We start from the raw sequence: 19,811 nt of genomic DNA, 5'->3' as shown, positions 1-19,811 counted from the left end.
ATTGGTCAAACAAAAATTAAATATATATTAAATACGTAGTAATAAGTAATCAAACGTGAATACATAACTTTTTAGTAAAAATAAATCTGAATTTATAGTGACCTATTAAAACTTAATTGACTTACATAATATTACATTTTAATATGATTTTGATTTAGCTCTTAATAAAAATAATTTCTTCATATGAATAAAATATGAATTATTATTTACATAAATAATCTGACATAATTTTTTTCAAGCTAAATCTACATAAATACTCCATTAATATATGAACATAATTAAAAAAAATATAGATTAGATAAAAGTATAACATATATTTTATATGAAAAATAAAATAAATACTAAATTTGTTTGTATATAATAAAATAGTGTAATTTTGTGACAAAAAAAGCAATTTGATGAATAATTTAAAAAAAATATAAAACAAATTTTTATATCACACTGATTTATATATTTAACTAAAAAAATACTCAATATATTAAGTAACAAGACTCATAACTTTTGTGAAATTAGATTTGTTAAATAAAATATTGATATTTGATAAAGATAAATCAACATTTAGCTTTTATTTATATAAAAAGTAAAAAAAAAAAAATATTTGTGTGCTAGGATTGATCCAAAATTTTCAACAGAAGTAATTTTAACTTTTAATAGTATTCTTTAGAAAAATGTTCAGGAAACATAATATTCCATAAAATACCTGAGCCAGTCAACAACACATAAATGACAAAACACAACCAACATAATTTTTTTTCCCATGGACGGACATTAAGATTTCGTAAAGTGTATACTCCAACAAGTAGACCAGCAATAGCACCAGCTAAATGTGCAGTGTAACCAATCTAAAAATATTATGGTTGGTTTAATAAAAATAGCATAAATAAAATAAAATATCAATTATATACCTGATTGTCTACATCAACAAAATAGCGATTGTAAACGGATGATCCAAAATCAAAAGTAATTAGAAAAGCAAACACCAAAAGTTGGTAAACAGCACATTCCATTTCAGACCAATTCTGTAAAATTAATTTATATACAATACAAATTAACCATACTCTTAAATTAATATATCATTATTAAAAAATAATTATTTAACATGATTAATTTCAATTTTATTGCAATGATTGAATACACAAAAAATAGTTTTAACTTAACTCATTACTTACAATAATTATAGTTGCTATGTGTGCTGTGATCAAAGCATAAACACCTCCAGAAGCCCCAGCCAAATAAACTGAAGGATCAGTTACTGACGTAGCTAGTGAACCAGCTAAAACTCCGGATAAATAAATTAACAACACTCTCCAACCACGATGAACCATCTCTAATGGTACTCCAAGTAGTAGCTGAACTATTAAATTTACTATCAAATGAGTCTGTCTGAAAATAAGTAGTAACATGTTATTCAGTTATAGAAATGATATTATCATAAATTAGCATTCTATAAAAACCGTGGTGGTAAAACTAGGATATAGGGTAGGGTAGGGTAGGGTATATATGATATATATATATGAGTATATATATATAATATATATATAAGGGTAGGGTCTAATATGATACACTTGTAAACATTTGTTAACTTGGGGATATAGCGTCATGGGTCTATGCGGTCGGGTAGCTTAGTGGTAGAGCAATCGCCCGGCAAGCGAGAGACCCGAGTTCGATTCTCGGTCTGGCGGCTAGATTTTTGACGTTATTTCCCCAGAAGTTAACATACATCAGAAGTGGGATTTAATCCGAAGGATGCAGTGTGAGGTGTGTTGTGAAGGACCTGGACTTGTTCACCAGAGGTTGTGCGGAAGTGATCGCGTTTGTGTTAACGTGTCGTGCACTCTGGTGATCAGGTGGTGAAGCAACGGTCGCGGTGGGCGACAAGAGACCAGCGTCTATCAAAAGACGCAGGATGGTCGAATGTAAACATCTGTTAACTTGGGAATATAGCGTCATGAGTCTATGCGGTCGGGTAGCTTAGTGGTAGAGCAATCGCTCGGCAAGCGAGAGACCCGAGTTCGATTCTCGGTCCGGCGGCTAGATTTTCCCCGGAAGAAGTTAACACATTCTTTTGTAATATACTAATATTCAATTGCATATGGCTTATTGAAGGCTGGTTACATAATTGGTTGTATTTTATGTAACAAGTGACTTTTTATTACCATTTATAAATGGTAAGATATACAATACAGAAAAAAAAATTAATTAAAATTAAACTTTTTGCATTTATTCAATCTCTAAAGGAGGGGAAGGAGATCTAAAGGCTGTCTGGCTGTCCCCTTGATTGTGCCCCTGATAAGAATTATTTTAATTAGTAAAAAAAACTTACCCAACATGTACAAACATATAGGTCAGAAACCGCCAAGCTTCACGTCTATGATGAGGATTGTAAATAAACATTGAAGCCATAGGACCTTGGATTGACTCTGTTGTTTTCAACTTCAAAACATCCCAAGTGAAAAATAGTACCTATGTACGATAAAAAAATATAGTAGCAATTAATTTATGTATAGTAATAATGTTAATGTTTATAATTGATTAATGGAATTTCATTTGAATTTTACATAGTTATAATAGTTCCTAAGAATACATTAATAATATTATTCTACTGTTTTTGTCATATAAATTTCAAATTAATTAATAGTCAACTACAACTACTATTTAAAAATGAATTGTTTACATCAGAAATAATGTTTAATTGAAGCCTTAAGAAGATACTGTACAAACCAATATTATTTAACAAATATTAATAAAAATAACTTAATTTATAAAATGGAGAATATTTTAATTTTTTAATTCATTTTATTTTATTTTTATGCAAAATATTATTATTGTAACTTACTTCGATCAGACTAACAATAACCATACACAATGCTGGTGGATTGCAAGAGTATTCATCTTCGTAATCTCCATCAGTACGATCCACTCCTGCAGACCGCAATCTAGGAGGGCCTCTTGGTACAATTGTATAATGTATGTATTTGTTGAACAAATTATTAGTCAAACTTTTAGCTATAGGTTCTTCTTCCATCTGAACATTTGAAAATCATGAATTTAAAATTTATAATTTTTGTAAATTATTCATAAAATATAAATGATTTTACTAACCAAATGTAAAAATTCTCTAAAGTTAATATATCCATCTTGATTGTGATCAGCTTTCTGTGCAATTATTGCCAAAATTTTAGGAGGTATATTGTATTGTTCACCAGCTCCTTGTTTTAAGACATGATGTAACTCGTTAATAGATATTTTACCATCGCGGTTTTTGTCAAACTAAAAACATTTTCAAATACAGTAAAACTATTTGAAAAAATGAAGAAAACATTTAGAATTAATACTTACACGGTTAAATAACATTTCCCATTGCTGAAAAAACAAATCATAGCCAATTAAATTAGGGTAAAAATATCTTAATAACAATTTACAGTTTAAATTAACATAAAACTATATATATCAACTTATATCAATCAATATAAGTAATACATTATTATGATTAATAATACTCAAGATGTTTAGATGATAAAATGTATAACCTACCTAAGATTTATTATTATCATTATTAATAAATAGGTACCTAATTAAATAAATATAAGTCTAAATTTTGAGATACTTAAATTGCATAAATATATATATATATATTTTTTTAAGTATATCATTGAATTTTATATTGTTATATAATTATAATATAATCCATCGCAAGTGGATTGCCTACCGGATATTATAGGATTCGCACATCGTCTGCGATCCGACACAATCGAATTGCCTACCTAAGTGATTTGATGACTGATAGCTAGACAATCAAATACAGCTATCGACTCTACAATTTTTAACAACCAAAAGCAGCAGACAAACGTAACAAATTTTTCAGTCGGTTTAAATGCAGTTTAGTTCCCACGCGATTTTTTCGATTTCCCCCCCCCCCCCCCCAAAAAAATGTGTGTTTTAAAGCACTGAACACAAAAGTCTTATTCCAAAATTCTCGTAAATCATTATTTTGAAAATTATATCTTACCAAAGGTTACGATTTTACGCATTTACGCCTATGCATTAGCGTGGACCGGAGCCGGTAGGCAAAGGGAGCCCCTATACTTGATAATTTTGTAAACTGCATTTGTTCCCTATAATCCTTATCACAAAAGACTTGCACCGAAATCGGTACCAACTCAAAGCCACAGGCCCCCGATTTTCACTTATATCTTGCATGCGACGGGACATGCATGCAATCCGCGATACGTGGATGCCATATCCCGCAAAGATTTGCATACAGTGATGATTGATAGCTAGACATTCGATTACAATTATTCGCATTTCCTAATTGCTTATACAGTCAAAACAGAACAGGGCATGCGACAGGACGCGGTATTAGTGTATTACACCAGAAGAAGAAAGACCGCTAGACACTCAAAGTCACAGTTTTCGGTTTGGCTTAATTTCTTTTTGAATTTCCGGTGAAACGATTTTCGCTTGACCACCACGAAGGCGCAGGAGGCGGCTTCCACAATGCCCGGAATCGAGTTACACAAGCAGCTAGTATAATATAATTTTATAATATCTAATTTTTGTTGTTTTTATATTTTCTTCATATTAATATGATGTCATATATATGTTTATGTATATGTCATATACTCAGTTTAGAAATTTAAATATTTATTTAACAAATTTAAGTTATTAAATTAGAATCTAAATCTTGCATAATCAGTCATGGGGTGATATGATCAACACTATTTTACACATTAGAAGTCAGTGGGACAGATATACTCTAAGATGAAGTTGTTTATAAAATAACATTTTTTGATTCTAAAAGGAGCAATAAATATATTATATTCTTTTTAAAATGATTTCTGTTTTTTATGTTAAAACATTTTTTATAATAGAAAAAATGCTTCAATTATAAACTTCATGAGACATTACATGTAGCTTTTGTGCCTAGTTTTTAGTTTGTTCACAGAGAACACCTAAAAATTTAACACAAAATTGATCAAATATTTGTACTATTATTATGAACTATTATAATTAAATCAAGTATTTTTATGGATTTCACATATTATTAAAGATCTTTCTCTAAACTCATAATTATAAAAGCTTCAAGTTTTTACCAACTTTAACTCACTAACTTATCTTCCACAGTTGATTTGTGTGTGAAAAATAGAGTAAGTATGTATTTGAATACTATAGAAGTGGTTTAGTGGACATTTGCCCACTAACTTCACAGTCCAGTCTGTCCCTGGTTAGGTATATGATACTAATTTAATATTACATTATTGATGACTCCTGGAAATTTTGTTTATTTAAAAAATAAAATTTAAAGGCATTATGATGTACCATTGTATGTAGATATACAAGTATAAATATATAAAATATATTACATATTTGTTTTATCTTTATTATTAGCTACTAATACATGGACTAGATAGCTCAACAATTATATTATGTATGAGTAATTAGTAATTATTATTGTAATTAGTGAATAAATACTAATATAAGAGCTTATAAAACCACAATAATTAGTAATGACTTAATTGTTACTGTCACTACAAATAAAATATGAACAGTCTTCACAAAAGAAATAGTATAGGGATGAGTCACCATAATAGTAATCGGCAATTCACATTGGTATGGTTAACTTTTAAACTAAGTTTATTGATTTTTTAGTAACCTTTAAAGGTAAGAACATCATTCATAGTGTTTTCTCATTGCTTTTTAATAATATTTTTATTTTTAAGTGAGTTAAGAGCATTTTTAAAAATTAATGGTTTAAATACTCATAACTTACTACTAATTAAAATATCCCAAAAATATAACAAAAGATACTACATATCTAACTCAGATAATTCCTTATTTTTAGGGTTGATAATAAGTCAATTTAGGTATGTTCTCTAGTAAGTAAGACGGAAACAACAAATGCGGCTATATCCAAAGATAAATCCTAATATTTTAATGCTCATAGTTGAAATGAGATATTTTCTTTAATTATACAATATAAACCATATCTTTCGAGAAAAAAGTTTTCTAGAACATAACCTAGGTATAATTAAATAATTTTGTTTTAGCTTGATTTTTGTTGGTATTTACTAGAGGGATTTAAAGTTTTCCAAATTTTAACTACTTCATTTACTCCGAGATATACACATTCTAAAAGTTTTACTAATAAGCCGATCGCCACGAAATTAGAAAACAATAGAGTCTAAATCGAACACAAGTCATAGTACTCTAAATTATTACAGATGTGTAAATATGAAGTATTATTTATTTTGGCTTATAGGTTTAAATAGTCTCTTGGACATCGTCTTTCTACGGGCTACGGAATTATATTACCGATACCAATACCTACAATTCGGCCGTTAATTTAATTTATAATCTGTAAATTATAGGTAGGTAAATCGTAATAATAAATACCGATTCGACGCTGCCCAGTGGTATGCTCTGGAATTGCTGTTGTTGATGACCAGACATTTTCGGCAAGTACGGAAAGACACAAAAAGGTAGGTAGGTAACGGCGGTAACGGAAAAAAAAACTGTCGTTTGGCGAGAGCCAAATACCGACAGATCAAAATTAATATTAATCACATAAGTTATAAGTAGTAAGTGCCGTTTTCAAACGAATCGTTGACAATAATCTGACTGTACTGTATCTGAACGCCTCACAACCGAATCAACCGATTTGATTGCTTATCGTGCAATGTAAACAAAACATTATGTCAAAAACATGACGGTTGGCGACAGTCGTACAACTTGACGGCAATTCGGGCTCACACGCTCGCATACATAGTACATACCATAAAACGATGGCAATACGACGCGTCCACACCAATTAGTAATTGTCCTGTTACATAATATTATAATACTATAATATCGTCTTGTGAAAACTGGAAGTGGAATTCAAAATTACAAACGTGTATTTTGCAAAACTTCCACCACTAAAATTCAAATTGTGTAAATAATTCAACTGTAACGAGAGTATAACGTTTCATTTTTCATTGCATTTCAAACGCTTTTAAAAATTAGTTGTCCCTGACGTCCCTGTATTGTTTATATCTATTGTTTGGTTTTCTTAAATAATTGCTAAATATTATTTATTATAAGGACAACTCATAACTCTGAATAGTCTGAACCTCTGAACTCATGACTCATGAAGAACCTTTGAAGCTTATATTATTATTTATTATACATTAAAAGTATATTTTAAATATAATATGCCTATATATATATAATATAACATTTTTACAGTAAATATTTATTAGTCAATAGGTATATTTTGGAAATTTCGTTGTGTGTAGAAAATATTATTTTAAATAATATCTTTGATTTACTTTGTATATCTCTGTATTATACCTACTTTAAAATATCATTTGTAGTTGTATCTTGTATGGTATAGATGGGTTGGGCAATGCTAACAACGTAAAAATAAATATAATATGCATATAAGTAATAAACTAATAACTAGAATTTTGGGCAGCTCACTGCTATCTCTTCATATAGAGTTAATACCAATGACCTATATCAGTGGAATGTTTCAAGACTACGATAATAAAAAAAAAAATTAGGTTAAATTATTAATAATTTTTGTGATTTCAACTAGTTAACAAATACAGTAATCGATGAAAACTAAAATGTTATCGTTCAATTAAAAAAATAATGATTACAAATTGATGAACTATTGCGGGCTACATGCCCACATCAAAAGGGTTAGGTGTTGCGCCGTGTTTGTGACCACTGGGAACACAACTAGAACCCTATTTCTTCATTCATCGAATGAAAAGGAATATGAAAACAGAAATGTTTTCAGTAATCTAAACGATCAAAATAATTTAAATTTGCATATTTACTTGAAAGAAACTGTACAGACTGATCACTTAAGAAGAAGTCATTGGTGTAATTAGAAATTTAGTTTGGGGCTTGAGTAATATCCGTCATCCGAGTAATGTATACATATTACATACTATCAAAATAACAGTAATTACTATTTCAGCTCAATAACGTAATATTGTAATAAAATGTATTATAATTATTAGGTAGTCTATATTTATATTATAGACTATTTAAATTTGAGATCCAGTTGATTGCTTTTGCAGGTGTGACCATCATGATATGAAGTTGTATCCATTTTATAGGGGAAGATATATAATAATTTTGACCAAAAAAAACTAATAATCCCTTCGGACGAGTAAAACATATTATTACCTATATTTTTACCTGCGTAAAAACCAGCGACTTTGATGCAAACGTTTTTATAAATGGGTGTCGTTCAATTACACTTATACTATTTATAACCGCAAATTTTATATCGTTCAATACTGCACGTCTGCACAAGTCGTTAAAATAATTAAATAGCTGCAGATAAATCTGAAGGTATGGGATTTTATAATTTTAATATTAATTCTAAATAATTCAAAATGTAGGTATTAAGATAAAATAAAGTATATTATAATAATATTGTATATAGTAGCTAGGTTAGTAGGTTATATAGTAAATAATAAATATTAATTAGATTTGCATAAATGTAGGTACTTATATATAATATATATGTAGGTATCTATATACATTCTATATAGTGTTTTCAAATATTGCATTTCTACTTATTTCATTGTTTTAATGAAACGATTGTATACAAATACAATTTATAATAGTATATTAGTACCTATAATATATAGGTATAGGTACTGTAATGTTATGTAACTATATAATTTACATATTACGTTTAACGGAACATAGAATTTCTTTTAAATCTAGCTGTACTGTTTTCATGGTTATATGTTGTTTTTATTTCACACTTCTATATAATATATTATATTTTATTATTTGAATTTGATTATTCATGCATTGACTGAGACTGCCGTAGTGCCGTGTCGATGTTCGATATCATCACATCCGTGGCCAGGGCGCCAGGCCAGAGGCGATCTCACCCGCTGGTCCACCCTGCAGTATACGCCTCTGACCATCATGGCGCCGGTGGTGCTTGTCACGCCCCGGATGATGTCCAGCCCGTGTTCCTTGTGGCCGGCAAGCATGTGTTTGTCACGCTTGACGTGGCCGACCACCGACGTTTCGGCGTTTTCCAAAAAGTGAATCTGCGTGCGCCGCGTCGCCTCCATGGCTGACTTGATCTGTGACACCACTGGGCCATCTGGTTGGCGAAGTTGATCATCTGCAGCGTCTGTCACGCCGCCTCCGAGTCACCAGCCTCTTCGGTTGACTTTAGCTGTGACACCACCGTAATGGTGCCCCAGAAACTGGCGTTCACCTTCACCGGCAGTCATCACTGCTGCATGCAGGAGCAGGACCATCACGCACAGGCACGCTGCTGTCCACCAGATCATCGTGAGTGGGTGACAATATAGGCGTGCGCAGACTTCTGAGTCAGTTATGGCTAAATTCAATCTGACCACCTTCCCCCTTGGCCCTTGTCATGGCCACACAAGAAAAAAATTATAGCAGTTTTTAATACAAACTTCAAAGTGACCCTTTGGTTGGTGACTGGAAAATGTAAGCAATCATTTTTCATTATTACACACTTAAAATTCATCAATATTCATTTTAAATTTTAACCAAATATAATTTAATAAAATAATTCAAAAACGTTCAAAACATAATATATAATATTCAAAATTGTCAATTAACATAAATACTTATTTGTTATTATAAATTATTCGTTAAATAATTTGTATGTATATATACATAGCACGCAATTATAATGCAGTCAAATGAAAAAATGTAATTATTATAGCCTATAGGTACTTTGTAAAATAATTCTTCGATTTCCTTCAATCAGAAGTTTAAATTCTTCAATGATCTCATCATAGTTGATGACGTTGATGTTCCCTGTTTCTTATTATTCAATAAACATATATAAAAGAGTATCTAATCGTTCTTGGTTTATTGTGGATCGAAGCTTGGTTTTAATAATAGTAAGTTTAGAAAAGGCCCGTTCACGGCTACAACTTGTAACAGGAATGATAACGAATTAACGAATGACTTAAGAACAATCAAAACATTTTTAAAAATAGTTGACCGATCACTCTCGTTGAGCCATTTTATCCAAATGTAAACTTCTTTAGTTGATGTTCCTTTCAGTGTTATCCATGTTTTTTAATAATTTTATTTCATTAACATTAATGTCTCGAGATTAACCAAATTTCCAAACCCATTTGATTAATTTAAGACTGTCTTGGTTGAATCGAACGTTTAATACTTTAATCCAGATATAATCTGGTAAAGTGCAAAATAAAAACAAGAATATTGATGACCATAGTTGAGTTGTCATCAACCTTTTTAGAAATTTTTCGTTTTTTGACATCGGGAATGTCAATATTATTTATATCTTTTAACGTGTAAATACTATCTATGATTTTGATTTATTTTTTTATCAATTTTCTACGGTTATAACACGTATAACACCTTATTACTTTTTTAGGCACCCACGTATGAAAAAAAAAGGGTCAGGTGGGGCTAAAGCCCAATCAGCCATACCCGTGCGCACGCCTATGGGTGACATAATACTATACCAGCTATTTACATATAATTGTAACCCGATATCACCGCAAAGGCTCGAAACTGTGTAGTAATTCGTTATGATCTACAGTCTACAAGCAACCAACGTAGAATGTGCTTTTAAACGATAAGAGTGGTTGGCCAAAGGTCAACGGCCACTGAAAACAACACTATATAATAATATCACTAACCGCCTATTTATGTATCATTTTAACTTTTAAGGCTCAATGTTATTATGTATTATATAATTATAAATAGATATTTTTATAGCCAAAATTGTAGTGACGCAGAACCCAAAGAAATCTTGCAATGAGATTTCCGAAAGTCGTAACTTTCATTTGTTAATATTATGAGAAAATGGATCAGAGGTTATCCCATCGTACCTATATAACAACAGTCTATTGAGTGAGTGAGTGAGTGAATGAATGCATTTTTTATCTTAGTGGAATGTTTATATTTTTTAATGGCTAATGAGGTTGTTATGCAAAGCAACTGCAATAACACAAACGACGTTAGAGATTTTTGCAAGTCGTATAGGTGCTATAAGTTTATTTGTTTACAAATTTACAATAATTAAATGCGACCGAGTAGGTATTATATTAATTATTTCATGGATTACGGGCTACACAGCATATAATATGTGGCCATGTTTTTTTGTTTAAACTCAAATTATCAATTGCGCTAAACATTTGAGGGTCGATAATCCAATTGCGTTTTAAGTATTTCAGGGTAGATAGATAATGCGCTCTATATTATATAATTTAGGGTCGATAAAGACCAATTGCGATAAAAATATTTTCAATACCTAAGGTAAAGTTATTATAGTTACTAGGTTAGTCATAAATGTATAATTATGTAATAAATGAATACACTTATTTTTTCGGGATCATCAATGTACATAATACATAATAAATAAATAATTTTTTTTTTCTTTACATTTAACAAGTTTTGATTATCGATTATTGATTATTATTATTATTATTATTAGGTACCTATATTAAATTATTCAAAATTAAGGTTCAATTAAAACTATAAAAAAAAACAACTCAGATGCATACTTGCCTGATCAAATGTACGTACTGCGTATAAATAACGTTTCATAAAATCCTCGATACCAGTTTATAAAATATATTATAACCTGCAGGGTTCGGGACTTATAGCATTTGCATATTTTTTTTATTTATTGTAAAATGTAGTAGAGTACGAAATAAATTCATTTCTCAATGTCGTGATACCAAATGTAAAATTTGAATGTGCATATTTTTGCATATTTCATACATTTTGCAGGAAAGTGCTTGCTTTTACGTTATTGTGCTTATTTTGCATATTTTGGAAAATTATCCAAAATTTCAATCGATCTAAAAAAAATAAATAGTAATGCAATCTATGAACCTATATACTATATACAACTCACAACTCTTTATAATTTTTTCGTTATTAGAAAATATGATGGACCGTATTGTCTGTATCGCAATTCAAAATTCGGAAACATTTAATTATTCAATGTAACAATGAAGGTAAGGCATAAATATAAAATTATTTATTTATTGAATTGAATTTTTAATTTTTCCCATCATTATATAGTTTACGAATAAAATTCAAAAAACTCGGATATTCAAGAAACAATCAGTTGATTTTTTAAATTTTTTATGTGATACTAATAATTGTAATTGATAATTAGGTATTAATAAAATAACAAATATATTAAATGCATATTTTTTAATTTTTTGTGCATATTTTAGGGGTTTTAAGTGCATATTTTAGCGCTTATTATAGTGCTTTTAAGTGCTATAAGTCCCAAACCCTGATTATAACCATTCACTTAAACCAGTAATCAATTGATTACCTATGATTACCTAATAAATAAGTTTTTATTTTTCTAGGATTAGTTCGAACTTCGTACAACAAAATTTTCATGTCTGAAAGTAGCCGGTAGGTAAATTTGAATAGAAGCGTAATGGGTGTATTGACCTAAAATATAAAGAGGGTAATTGGTATACTGAGTACTGATCCTAAAACATAAGCAGCGCAACTGGTCCATGCCCTGTTATACGATGCGAAAACATTTATAATTTATACGATCGGACTTTGATAGTTTCTGAATTACAACCTACGACTATAAGAAATGTATAATATATTTATACATGATAGGTATATCTAATACCTAAGGGATCGATAAGAAGACAAAAAATGTAATGGGGGGGGGAGGGTTAAGCATAAAATTGCAGACTAAATTAGAAAATTTTAGGTAGAAATATTCTTTTATCGCCATAATTTTTATATACTGAGTAGGTACCTGCTGATTTTAGCCATAATTTACAATTGCCAAATAATTCACCCCTAAGTGAAGATACCACAACAGAAAAAAAAATTATTACCGGGGGACACGCTCCTGGATATGTATAAATAATTCTTGTCATATAAATTTTATCTTAAATGCAGAATTTTAAATAATAATTAATCTATAAAATTACATGATTTCCTATTAAATATTAAATATTCGTGGATAGGGAGGTGGTGGGGAGTTAGGCACTCATATACAAATCTTTAATAATAGATAGCCCTGGTTGGGCATTAATGTCAATTATGTAACATAACTCATTAAAATCTGGGGAATATGAGAATAGATGTGTATGATACTTAATAATAAAGAAATAATACTAGTTTTAATATGTTATGTATATAATTTATTGATCACAAATTGTAACAAATAAAATTAAAATAAAGTGAAACCACAATAATAGGTACTTCTGCATAAAGTAAAAATTAGTCATTAATCATTAATATTAGCTATTGAAATACATAATACTATTAAAACAGTAAATGAATAAAATAAACTACAATAAATAGATAGAACATTTAAAATGTGTTTATTTAAGTTTTATCTTTTCAGGTACTCTTAAAATTGAGATATTATATACATGCTATCATAAAGTATATTAAAATTAAATATTAATATAAGGTAAATATGATATTATTACTTATACTAAGAACTTCTAATACAGTGACAACTATGTCCTATGATTATGAATTTATAATTATTTCAAGATAATAGTGGTGAACTACCATATAAACATTATTCAAATATTTTGAATTAAAAATTTCAGTGATTTTGGAAAAATACTCAAGTCAATACTAATTGGTATATATATATATATATATATATTGTTTTCAATCTTTAGGAACTTTTACAATCATTCTATTAGAGAAATTGCAAGGAAGACTTAAAAATCTTAGTTTGCACTGCCATATATAAATACATTAATAATAATTTATTACTATATAATCACAGCTACCATATTTGTAAAAAAATCAAATACTTGACGGGTAAAATGTATTTTGTTTGGTTTACACTACAATATTATATGCTTATAAATATTTCTCAATAACTTAGAAAAGTATTAATGATTATGGCTTTACTTAAATAGCAACAATTTTTACATTTTGTAAAAGTAGACAAATATTATGATAATTGCATAAGACAATATCATATTTTGATGAGTAAGAGGTTACACTTGTATTAATAAGATTCTGATAATATTAAACAAAATAAAAACGCGATTAAACTTTTAAGTATTTAGATATTATATACCAATATTTATATTATAGTTAAGTACCATGTGTTACTAGCAAAACTAACATAATGTTGCAAAATATTTACAGGGTGTTCTTTATGTTTGCCATTTTATATTAGATTTGCCCACCTCCTGTTCAAACTTTAAGACTTAGATACCTAAATATTTTAATCCTAGATGGAAATAGGTAATTTAACTTTAAAAATATTTACAAAATTTTTTATCTTGGATTTTTAGAAAACACATAATAACATGTTTTTTGGTCAATTTATACAAACTAAAAATGTTATAAATAATCATAATCATGACTTTCAAACCCGATAATAATTCATCAAAAATATTAACAAGATATTATAGTCATCCATTAAAAAATAAAAATGGTTACATACTTTGTATTTACTGTGAATGATATTAGTCATTATACAATGCAAAATTGATAATAATAGTGAATAAGTATTAAATATTTAATAACATATTTTTAAATCACTGGTTCATAACAATTATATGTTTTTATAACAACTAATCAATTATTAATAAAAAAATGTATCATTATATATAGGCAGATGAGGAATTGATAATTTTTCTTTTGAATTTAGTGGTATGATTAATAATAAAACCCATAAACCCAAAGAAAAAGATTAACGGAGTAAATTACACAGAATTTACATATTTATTCACCAACTCAAAAGTTTAGTGCTGGATTGCATGAACAACCACTAAATATTTACTGAATCAATAGTGAGCTAAATATGGTCCCTTAAACATGATTTGATTGAGTGACCAATGATTGGTCCATTAAATTGTATTGAACCATTAAATTATTAAAGTTTTTTTACAACCCCTGCATAGGTGTTATAAATTAACAGTCTAAAATTTTTCTAAGTTATCAGATAATATTAGACATTAGTTTACCTAAATATTTTAAGTAACAGTTAGGTAGGTATAATATATATTATTTTGTCAATAAACTTCAAAATTATATTGAATTAAACAATATTATACTCAATATTTAATGTAATAAAATGTTAATCACAGGCGAAACGTATAATTTATAACAGAAATAAATAATATCAAAAGAAAACAATAAAAATAAATAAAAATAAAAACTAAAAAAATAGTAACAGAATACTTGTTCGTTTTTGTTCAGAATAATACAATAATCACAGGCTAATTTTATCAATACTGTATAGTATAGTGTAATACTTTTGTCAGCAACTCACTAAAGACACTAAAATGATAATTGATTTCTTAAAAAGCGTCCATAAGTACTTAGAGAACTCATAAGATAAGAATCTTAAGTGTATGATATTAAATTGACATACAATCAAAGTGTGATTTGAAAAAGTTAATTTCAACTTAAAAAAAATAATACAAATTTCAGTTGTTATACTAGTTCTCAGTGGCGCCGAAGTCCTAAAAATCTAGTAGGGCAAAAAATATTTCAAGAGGCCCAACATCTTAATATCGGAAAAAATGGCATACTGTTGAGAGGAAAATGGTCAATATGAAGCGGCCCTATCTTAAATTTTCAAAATATGTCGGGCCATGGCCCAACCTTAATATAGGGTTCGGCGCCACTGCTAGTTTTAAATAAAAAATCATTAGCATAGGGAAATAATAAATTGTTAAGTAAAATGGTTAGTATAAGTTGTTCTAGTCTCATATGAGTTATATGACAAATGTGAATAAGCTACCTTTAAATTGACCCCACCAGTTTAATTCATTTTCTTAAGTGTTTAAAAACTTATTTGTTTATAGACGTTTATCAATAGCAGCAGCTTCTTGCATCCATTGTTCAATTTCATGTCTATACATTCGTCGTTGTAATACTTGGCGATTTCTGGGCCGACTTCCTAAAAATGATATTTTACCCTAAAAATTTTAAAATTATAAATACATACTGTTAATTAATACGTTTCAATAAAATAAGTATTTATATTAGCACTTACAACTCCAACAAACATATCTGATCTGTATTTTTGCAATGCTTGAAAATCTTTTACATAATTCATAACATCTTCCCACTTTAATTCAATTTCCTCATGAAGCAATTTTTCCTCTACATTAAGTTTAGTTATTTAAAATTAACATTTAGAATTGGTAATATCACCAAAAATAAAAATAATTATTACCATCTCGTTTTGTAGTTTGCTTTTTATATTGAATTCGGAATCTGAAAGCTTCAAGAACTGATGCAACAACTATAGTTAACACAACCATGGTAAACAGATAAAATAATACGAAGTATGCTCGACTTGCAGCATGAACTTTAGTTGCATATCCATTCATCACAACAAACCAGTTATTGACAACTGTTAATTCGAATAATGTAACAAGACTGACAGCCAAATTAGGAAACGTATTTAAATAATAATAGCCAGATTTGTCAGGCGTGTATTTATAATAAGTCTCAATGTTTGTGCCACTAAATTAAAAAAAAAATACTAATAAATATATTTTATAAAATTATAATGTTTAAGTTTTGTCAATTACTTGCAACAATTTCTCATATCATAACCAGCAAATAGTTCCATTCCAATTATGGCAAAAAAATAATACATGACGAGCATCACACAGCCAGCAGATTTAATTAGAGGTGATAAAATTGCCATAGTACCAATAATGTCTCGATAGCGTTTCTTCAATTTGAACAATCGCAACAACTTAAGTGGTCTAAAAACGACAACGTAGACAAAATCTGGAAATAGGCGTAGCGATATTACAGCAATTAAACCTCCAAAGGTCACAACAAAGTCATATAAATTCCAGCCAGATGAAAAATAACGTTCTAATCCCATGCCAAGTGTCTTCAATGCTACTTCTAGAGTGAAACCTATAATACAAGATTTTTTTATAGCATAAAATCTAACAAAAGATTAATAATCAAACTATTTTGAATACACGCTAAGAAGAAGCAAGTGTCCCATCCAGCACTAAATGCAAGTACTGAGGTTTGTAAGTTTGGATAAGATTGGATTCCTCGTTCAATCATCGCAATACCATTCAAAGTAGTTAAAACATCTAAAATCAAAAACATATATATTATGAGAATTTTAATACAATATTAAATATGTAATTTATTTTTACAAAATATATGATCAAAGTATGGCCACGAAATGGTTGAGTTTGCAGTTTGACAAATTCTTTGTACTGCAGGGGATGCAGTGAAATACCAAGGTGTATCTATGGCTTGTGGTTGCCAAGTCATCATTACAGAGTCATATATTCCATAAAATTCTTCAATGGTCAATGAACCAGTTCCACTTGTGTTCAAGTATCTAAACATCACTAATAAATCTCGGTTACCTGTAAATAATACAATGAGAATTAAGTATCGAAAAATTAAATGGTATTCATTGAATTTTACTTTTTTTGGGGGCATAATATCTCATAACTCCTTCAAACTGAGGAAATTCCATTTGGTTAGGATTTTCTTTAGTCAAAAGTAGCTTAAATGCATTTTTACATGCTTGCCGTTTGTGTAACAGTAATTTTCGGAACTTATCTCTTTCAATACTAGTGAATGTTTCATAAACCACAGCCAACATCTAAAATAATTGTATTATAATATTTACAATTTAGCAGTTTAGTATAATACTAATAATAAATTTAAGTTATTTACCAAATTCATAAGGAGATACAACACAATGCACAAGTATGAAATAAAGAAGAGAGAATACCACTTAGATTTAGAATAAGCCGGCATCATTATATCTGGAAAACTAAAATATAACAGTGTAAATATTTGTTTAAATATAAATTATTTTAAAAAAAAATTACTAACTTGGCTGTAGTTAATAAAACAAACATGTTGACAAAGCTATTAAATAAAGTGTCAAAATGGTTGTGTACATCTGTAGTACTTTTGAATAAATAATATCCAAGTACAGAGTATACAGTAACAAAAAAAAATATCAACAACAACATATCAAATATTGGAGGTAATGATTGGAGTATTTGTCGAATAAAACGTCGAACACCACCTAGGTAATGAGTATCGACCAAAAAGATTGGTCGCAAAGCTCTTGATACTCGAAAATGTGAGGTTTGACGTATCAATACTACAAATGCTTCAATAATCATTATAGTCAATGTTATACACTAAAATAAGATACAAATAAATTAATAAATATAACTATCCATAAGTCATTTAAAATGTATAAAAAATGAATATAAAGTATTTAAATGTATATAATTATTGAATTGATTACACTTACTTTTAACATGGTTCGTTTGTGTTTCAAAATTGTTAACCAACCCATCCATCTAAGTTTTAATGCTAAACCAAGGCCAATCACGGCTAAGGCAAATAGTTCAATAATACTGTGTAGAGCAACTGGCATCTATGTTAAATACATCATAAGAATAGTGATAGGTAACATGTAAAATTATTTCTTACTTCAAATGGTGGTGTAGCAGGGTCTTCTGCAAATGCTAGTACAATTAAAACTAATGATGTAGCCAAATCCATTCCATAGTACCAGTCATTATGTACCAATAGATAAGCTGGAAGAGCTTCAGGTTCATGTGGATGAGAATCAAATTTTTCATTATTTTCACCTTCCTAAATTAATGTTAAATCATAAAATATAAGAATAGTTAAAAACTCTATCATTAAAATAATTTACTTCTAGAAATATAGATGCTTCATGGTAGTTCATTTCCCAAAATTGATTTACATCTATTCTACGATCACCATCACTAAATATCACATCCAGGCGACCATCAAAGTGATTTCTTAAATCTATATTTTCACCATCTTCATTTGGTATGGTTGAATCATTAATACTTAATGGAACGTCTCCATTACGATCTATACAAAATACAAATATATTATATTGCAGTATTATGAACAATTAATATGAAAAAAGAAAAATCTTACTAGGTGATTGTGCATGATATGAGTTCACAATAATATCGTCTTCAAATCTCGAGTAGTCTGTCATTTTGAAATGTTTTGATTGATTTATAGAATAAGTTGAATGATTAAATAAAAACTACACAACTTTTAATTGATCTATCAGTGGTATGGACCATCTTTGTAATTCATATGTATCTGCGGTGTATTTTATCTGTATCCAAGACCCAAGTGAACCTGACCCATTTTTAATGAGAAAATAATGTACACGTTTAACGTGCTGATGAATGTAATAAGCACATTATCCAAGATATAGATTTGCATAAATAAATGAAACGGTATGTTAATTAAGTAAAATTGTTTAGGTCCACTTAGTGTATTTTGTATGTTTTATATGTACGTCATGACGTACAACCGCGTATACTGCACTACTGCAGGCGTCTGCTGTATAACAAATAACAATACAAACAGTTAAGTTAGTATTTACTAGTTAAAACTTACATGGTTTATTTACATAGTAAATTGTATATAGTAATATAACACCTACCTATAATCAGTAGGCCACCAACCAAAGATGATCACTCAACATCTCATGTTAACAGTAAGTTGTAGTGTTAACACGTCGTGCATCGTCTTGGTTTGTTTTTGAGAAAATCAAAACAAAAAGTTATAAAATGTTATTGTTATCAGATATTTTGATAAGAGTAATCATGCGTAAAACAGAGCTTGCAGAGTTGGCAGTGCGAAAACTACAACCAATTACAGAACGTAGGTTTCATTGTTATTATTGCATTTTCTATTTTAATTTTAATGATATTAATTGTTCAATTAAATTTGTTTGTTACGAAGACGGGAGAAGGCAGTATTTATTCTTTCCACTCGTTTGTTCTAAT

At 28.9% G+C, this 19,811-nt stretch overlaps 2 protein-coding genes and 2 non-coding genes across 5 annotated transcripts; 2 read left to right on the top strand and 2 right to left on the bottom strand.

Annotated features, from left to right (window-relative positions):
- Positions 1 to 428: 428 nt before the first annotated feature.
- Positions 429 to 6,739, bottom strand: rho-4 (rhomboid-4). The gene is made up of 8 exons (XM_089226161.1): positions 6,394 to 6,739; positions 3,340 to 3,363; positions 3,103 to 3,270; positions 2,837 to 3,025; positions 2,324 to 2,463; positions 1,170 to 1,383; positions 906 to 1,019; positions 429 to 842 (listed from the first exon to the last, which is right to left on the bottom strand). Exons 1-8 carry the CDS (start codon positions 6,448 to 6,450, stop codon positions 648 to 650), a joined length of 1,101 nt encoding a protein of 366 aa, XP_089082287.1. The 5' UTR covers positions 6,451 to 6,739; the 3' UTR covers positions 429 to 647.
- TRNAA-GGC (transfer RNA alanine (anticodon GGC)) lies at positions 1,612 to 1,684 on the top strand. The gene has a single exon. It is a non-coding gene; the product is annotated as a tRNA-Ala (tRNA).
- Positions 1,961 to 2,033, top strand: TRNAA-GGC (transfer RNA alanine (anticodon GGC)). Its single transcript has one exon. It is a non-coding gene; the product is annotated as a tRNA-Ala (tRNA).
- Positions 6,740 to 14,424: 7,685 nt separating the features above from the next.
- LOC107165722 (two pore calcium channel protein 1-like) lies at positions 14,425 to 19,612 on the bottom strand. Of its 2 annotated transcripts, none has more exons than XM_015514084.2 (14): positions 19,466 to 19,612; positions 18,943 to 19,362; positions 18,689 to 18,873; positions 18,460 to 18,624; positions 18,278 to 18,403; positions 17,845 to 18,161; positions 17,683 to 17,782; positions 17,428 to 17,608; positions 17,148 to 17,366; positions 16,962 to 17,081; positions 16,554 to 16,893; positions 16,193 to 16,485; positions 16,010 to 16,119; positions 14,425 to 15,932 (listed from the first exon to the last, which is right to left on the bottom strand). In XM_015514084.2, the coding sequence occupies exons 2-14, from the start codon at positions 19,004 to 19,006 to the stop codon at positions 15,813 to 15,815; spliced, it is 2,340 nt and encodes a 779-aa protein (XP_015369570.1). In that variant the 5' UTR covers positions 19,007 to 19,362; positions 19,466 to 19,612; the 3' UTR covers positions 14,425 to 15,812. The 2 variants fall into 2 exon arrangements, with proteins under 2 accessions (XP_015369570.1, XP_015369578.1); XM_015514092.2 differs by having other exon boundaries at positions 18,943 to 19,359; positions 19,466 to 19,568.
- Positions 19,613 to 19,811: the final 199 nt, after the last annotated feature.

The sequence above is a fragment of the Diuraphis noxia genome, unplaced genomic scaffold (assembly GCF_037042655.1).
Source record: "Diuraphis noxia isolate RWA-SAM2 unplaced genomic scaffold, SU_Dnox_SAM2 contig0004, whole genome shotgun sequence".
Taxonomy (NCBI): Eukaryota; Metazoa; Arthropoda; class Insecta; order Hemiptera; family Aphididae; genus Diuraphis; species Diuraphis noxia.
This window is presented reverse-complemented; position numbering and strand designations above follow the sequence as displayed.

Coding starts and splice junctions, on each gene's coding strand:
- rho-4 (XM_089226161.1), bottom strand. CDS start 6,450: ATGTCTGGTCATCAACAACAGCAATTCCAGAGCATACCACTGGGCAGC. Junction 3,271..3,339: donor GGGAAATGTTATTTAACCGT/GTAAGTATTAAT, acceptor AAATGTTTTTAG/TTTGACAAAAACCGCGATGG. Junction 1,384..2,323: donor TATATGTTTGTACATGTTGG/GTAAGTTTTTTT, acceptor ACTTATTTTCAG/ACAGACTCATTTGATAGTAA.
- LOC107165722 (XM_015514084.2), bottom strand. CDS start 19,006: ATGACAGACTACTCGAGATTTGAAGACGATATTATTGTGAACTCATAT. Junction 18,874..18,942: donor ATATCATGCACAATCACCTA/GTAAGATTTTTC, acceptor TATTTTGTATAG/ATCGTAATGGAGACGTTCCA. Junction 16,894..16,961: donor CACTTGCTTCTTCTTAGCGT/GTATTCAAAATA, acceptor CTTGTATTATAG/GTTTCACTCTAGAAGTAGCA.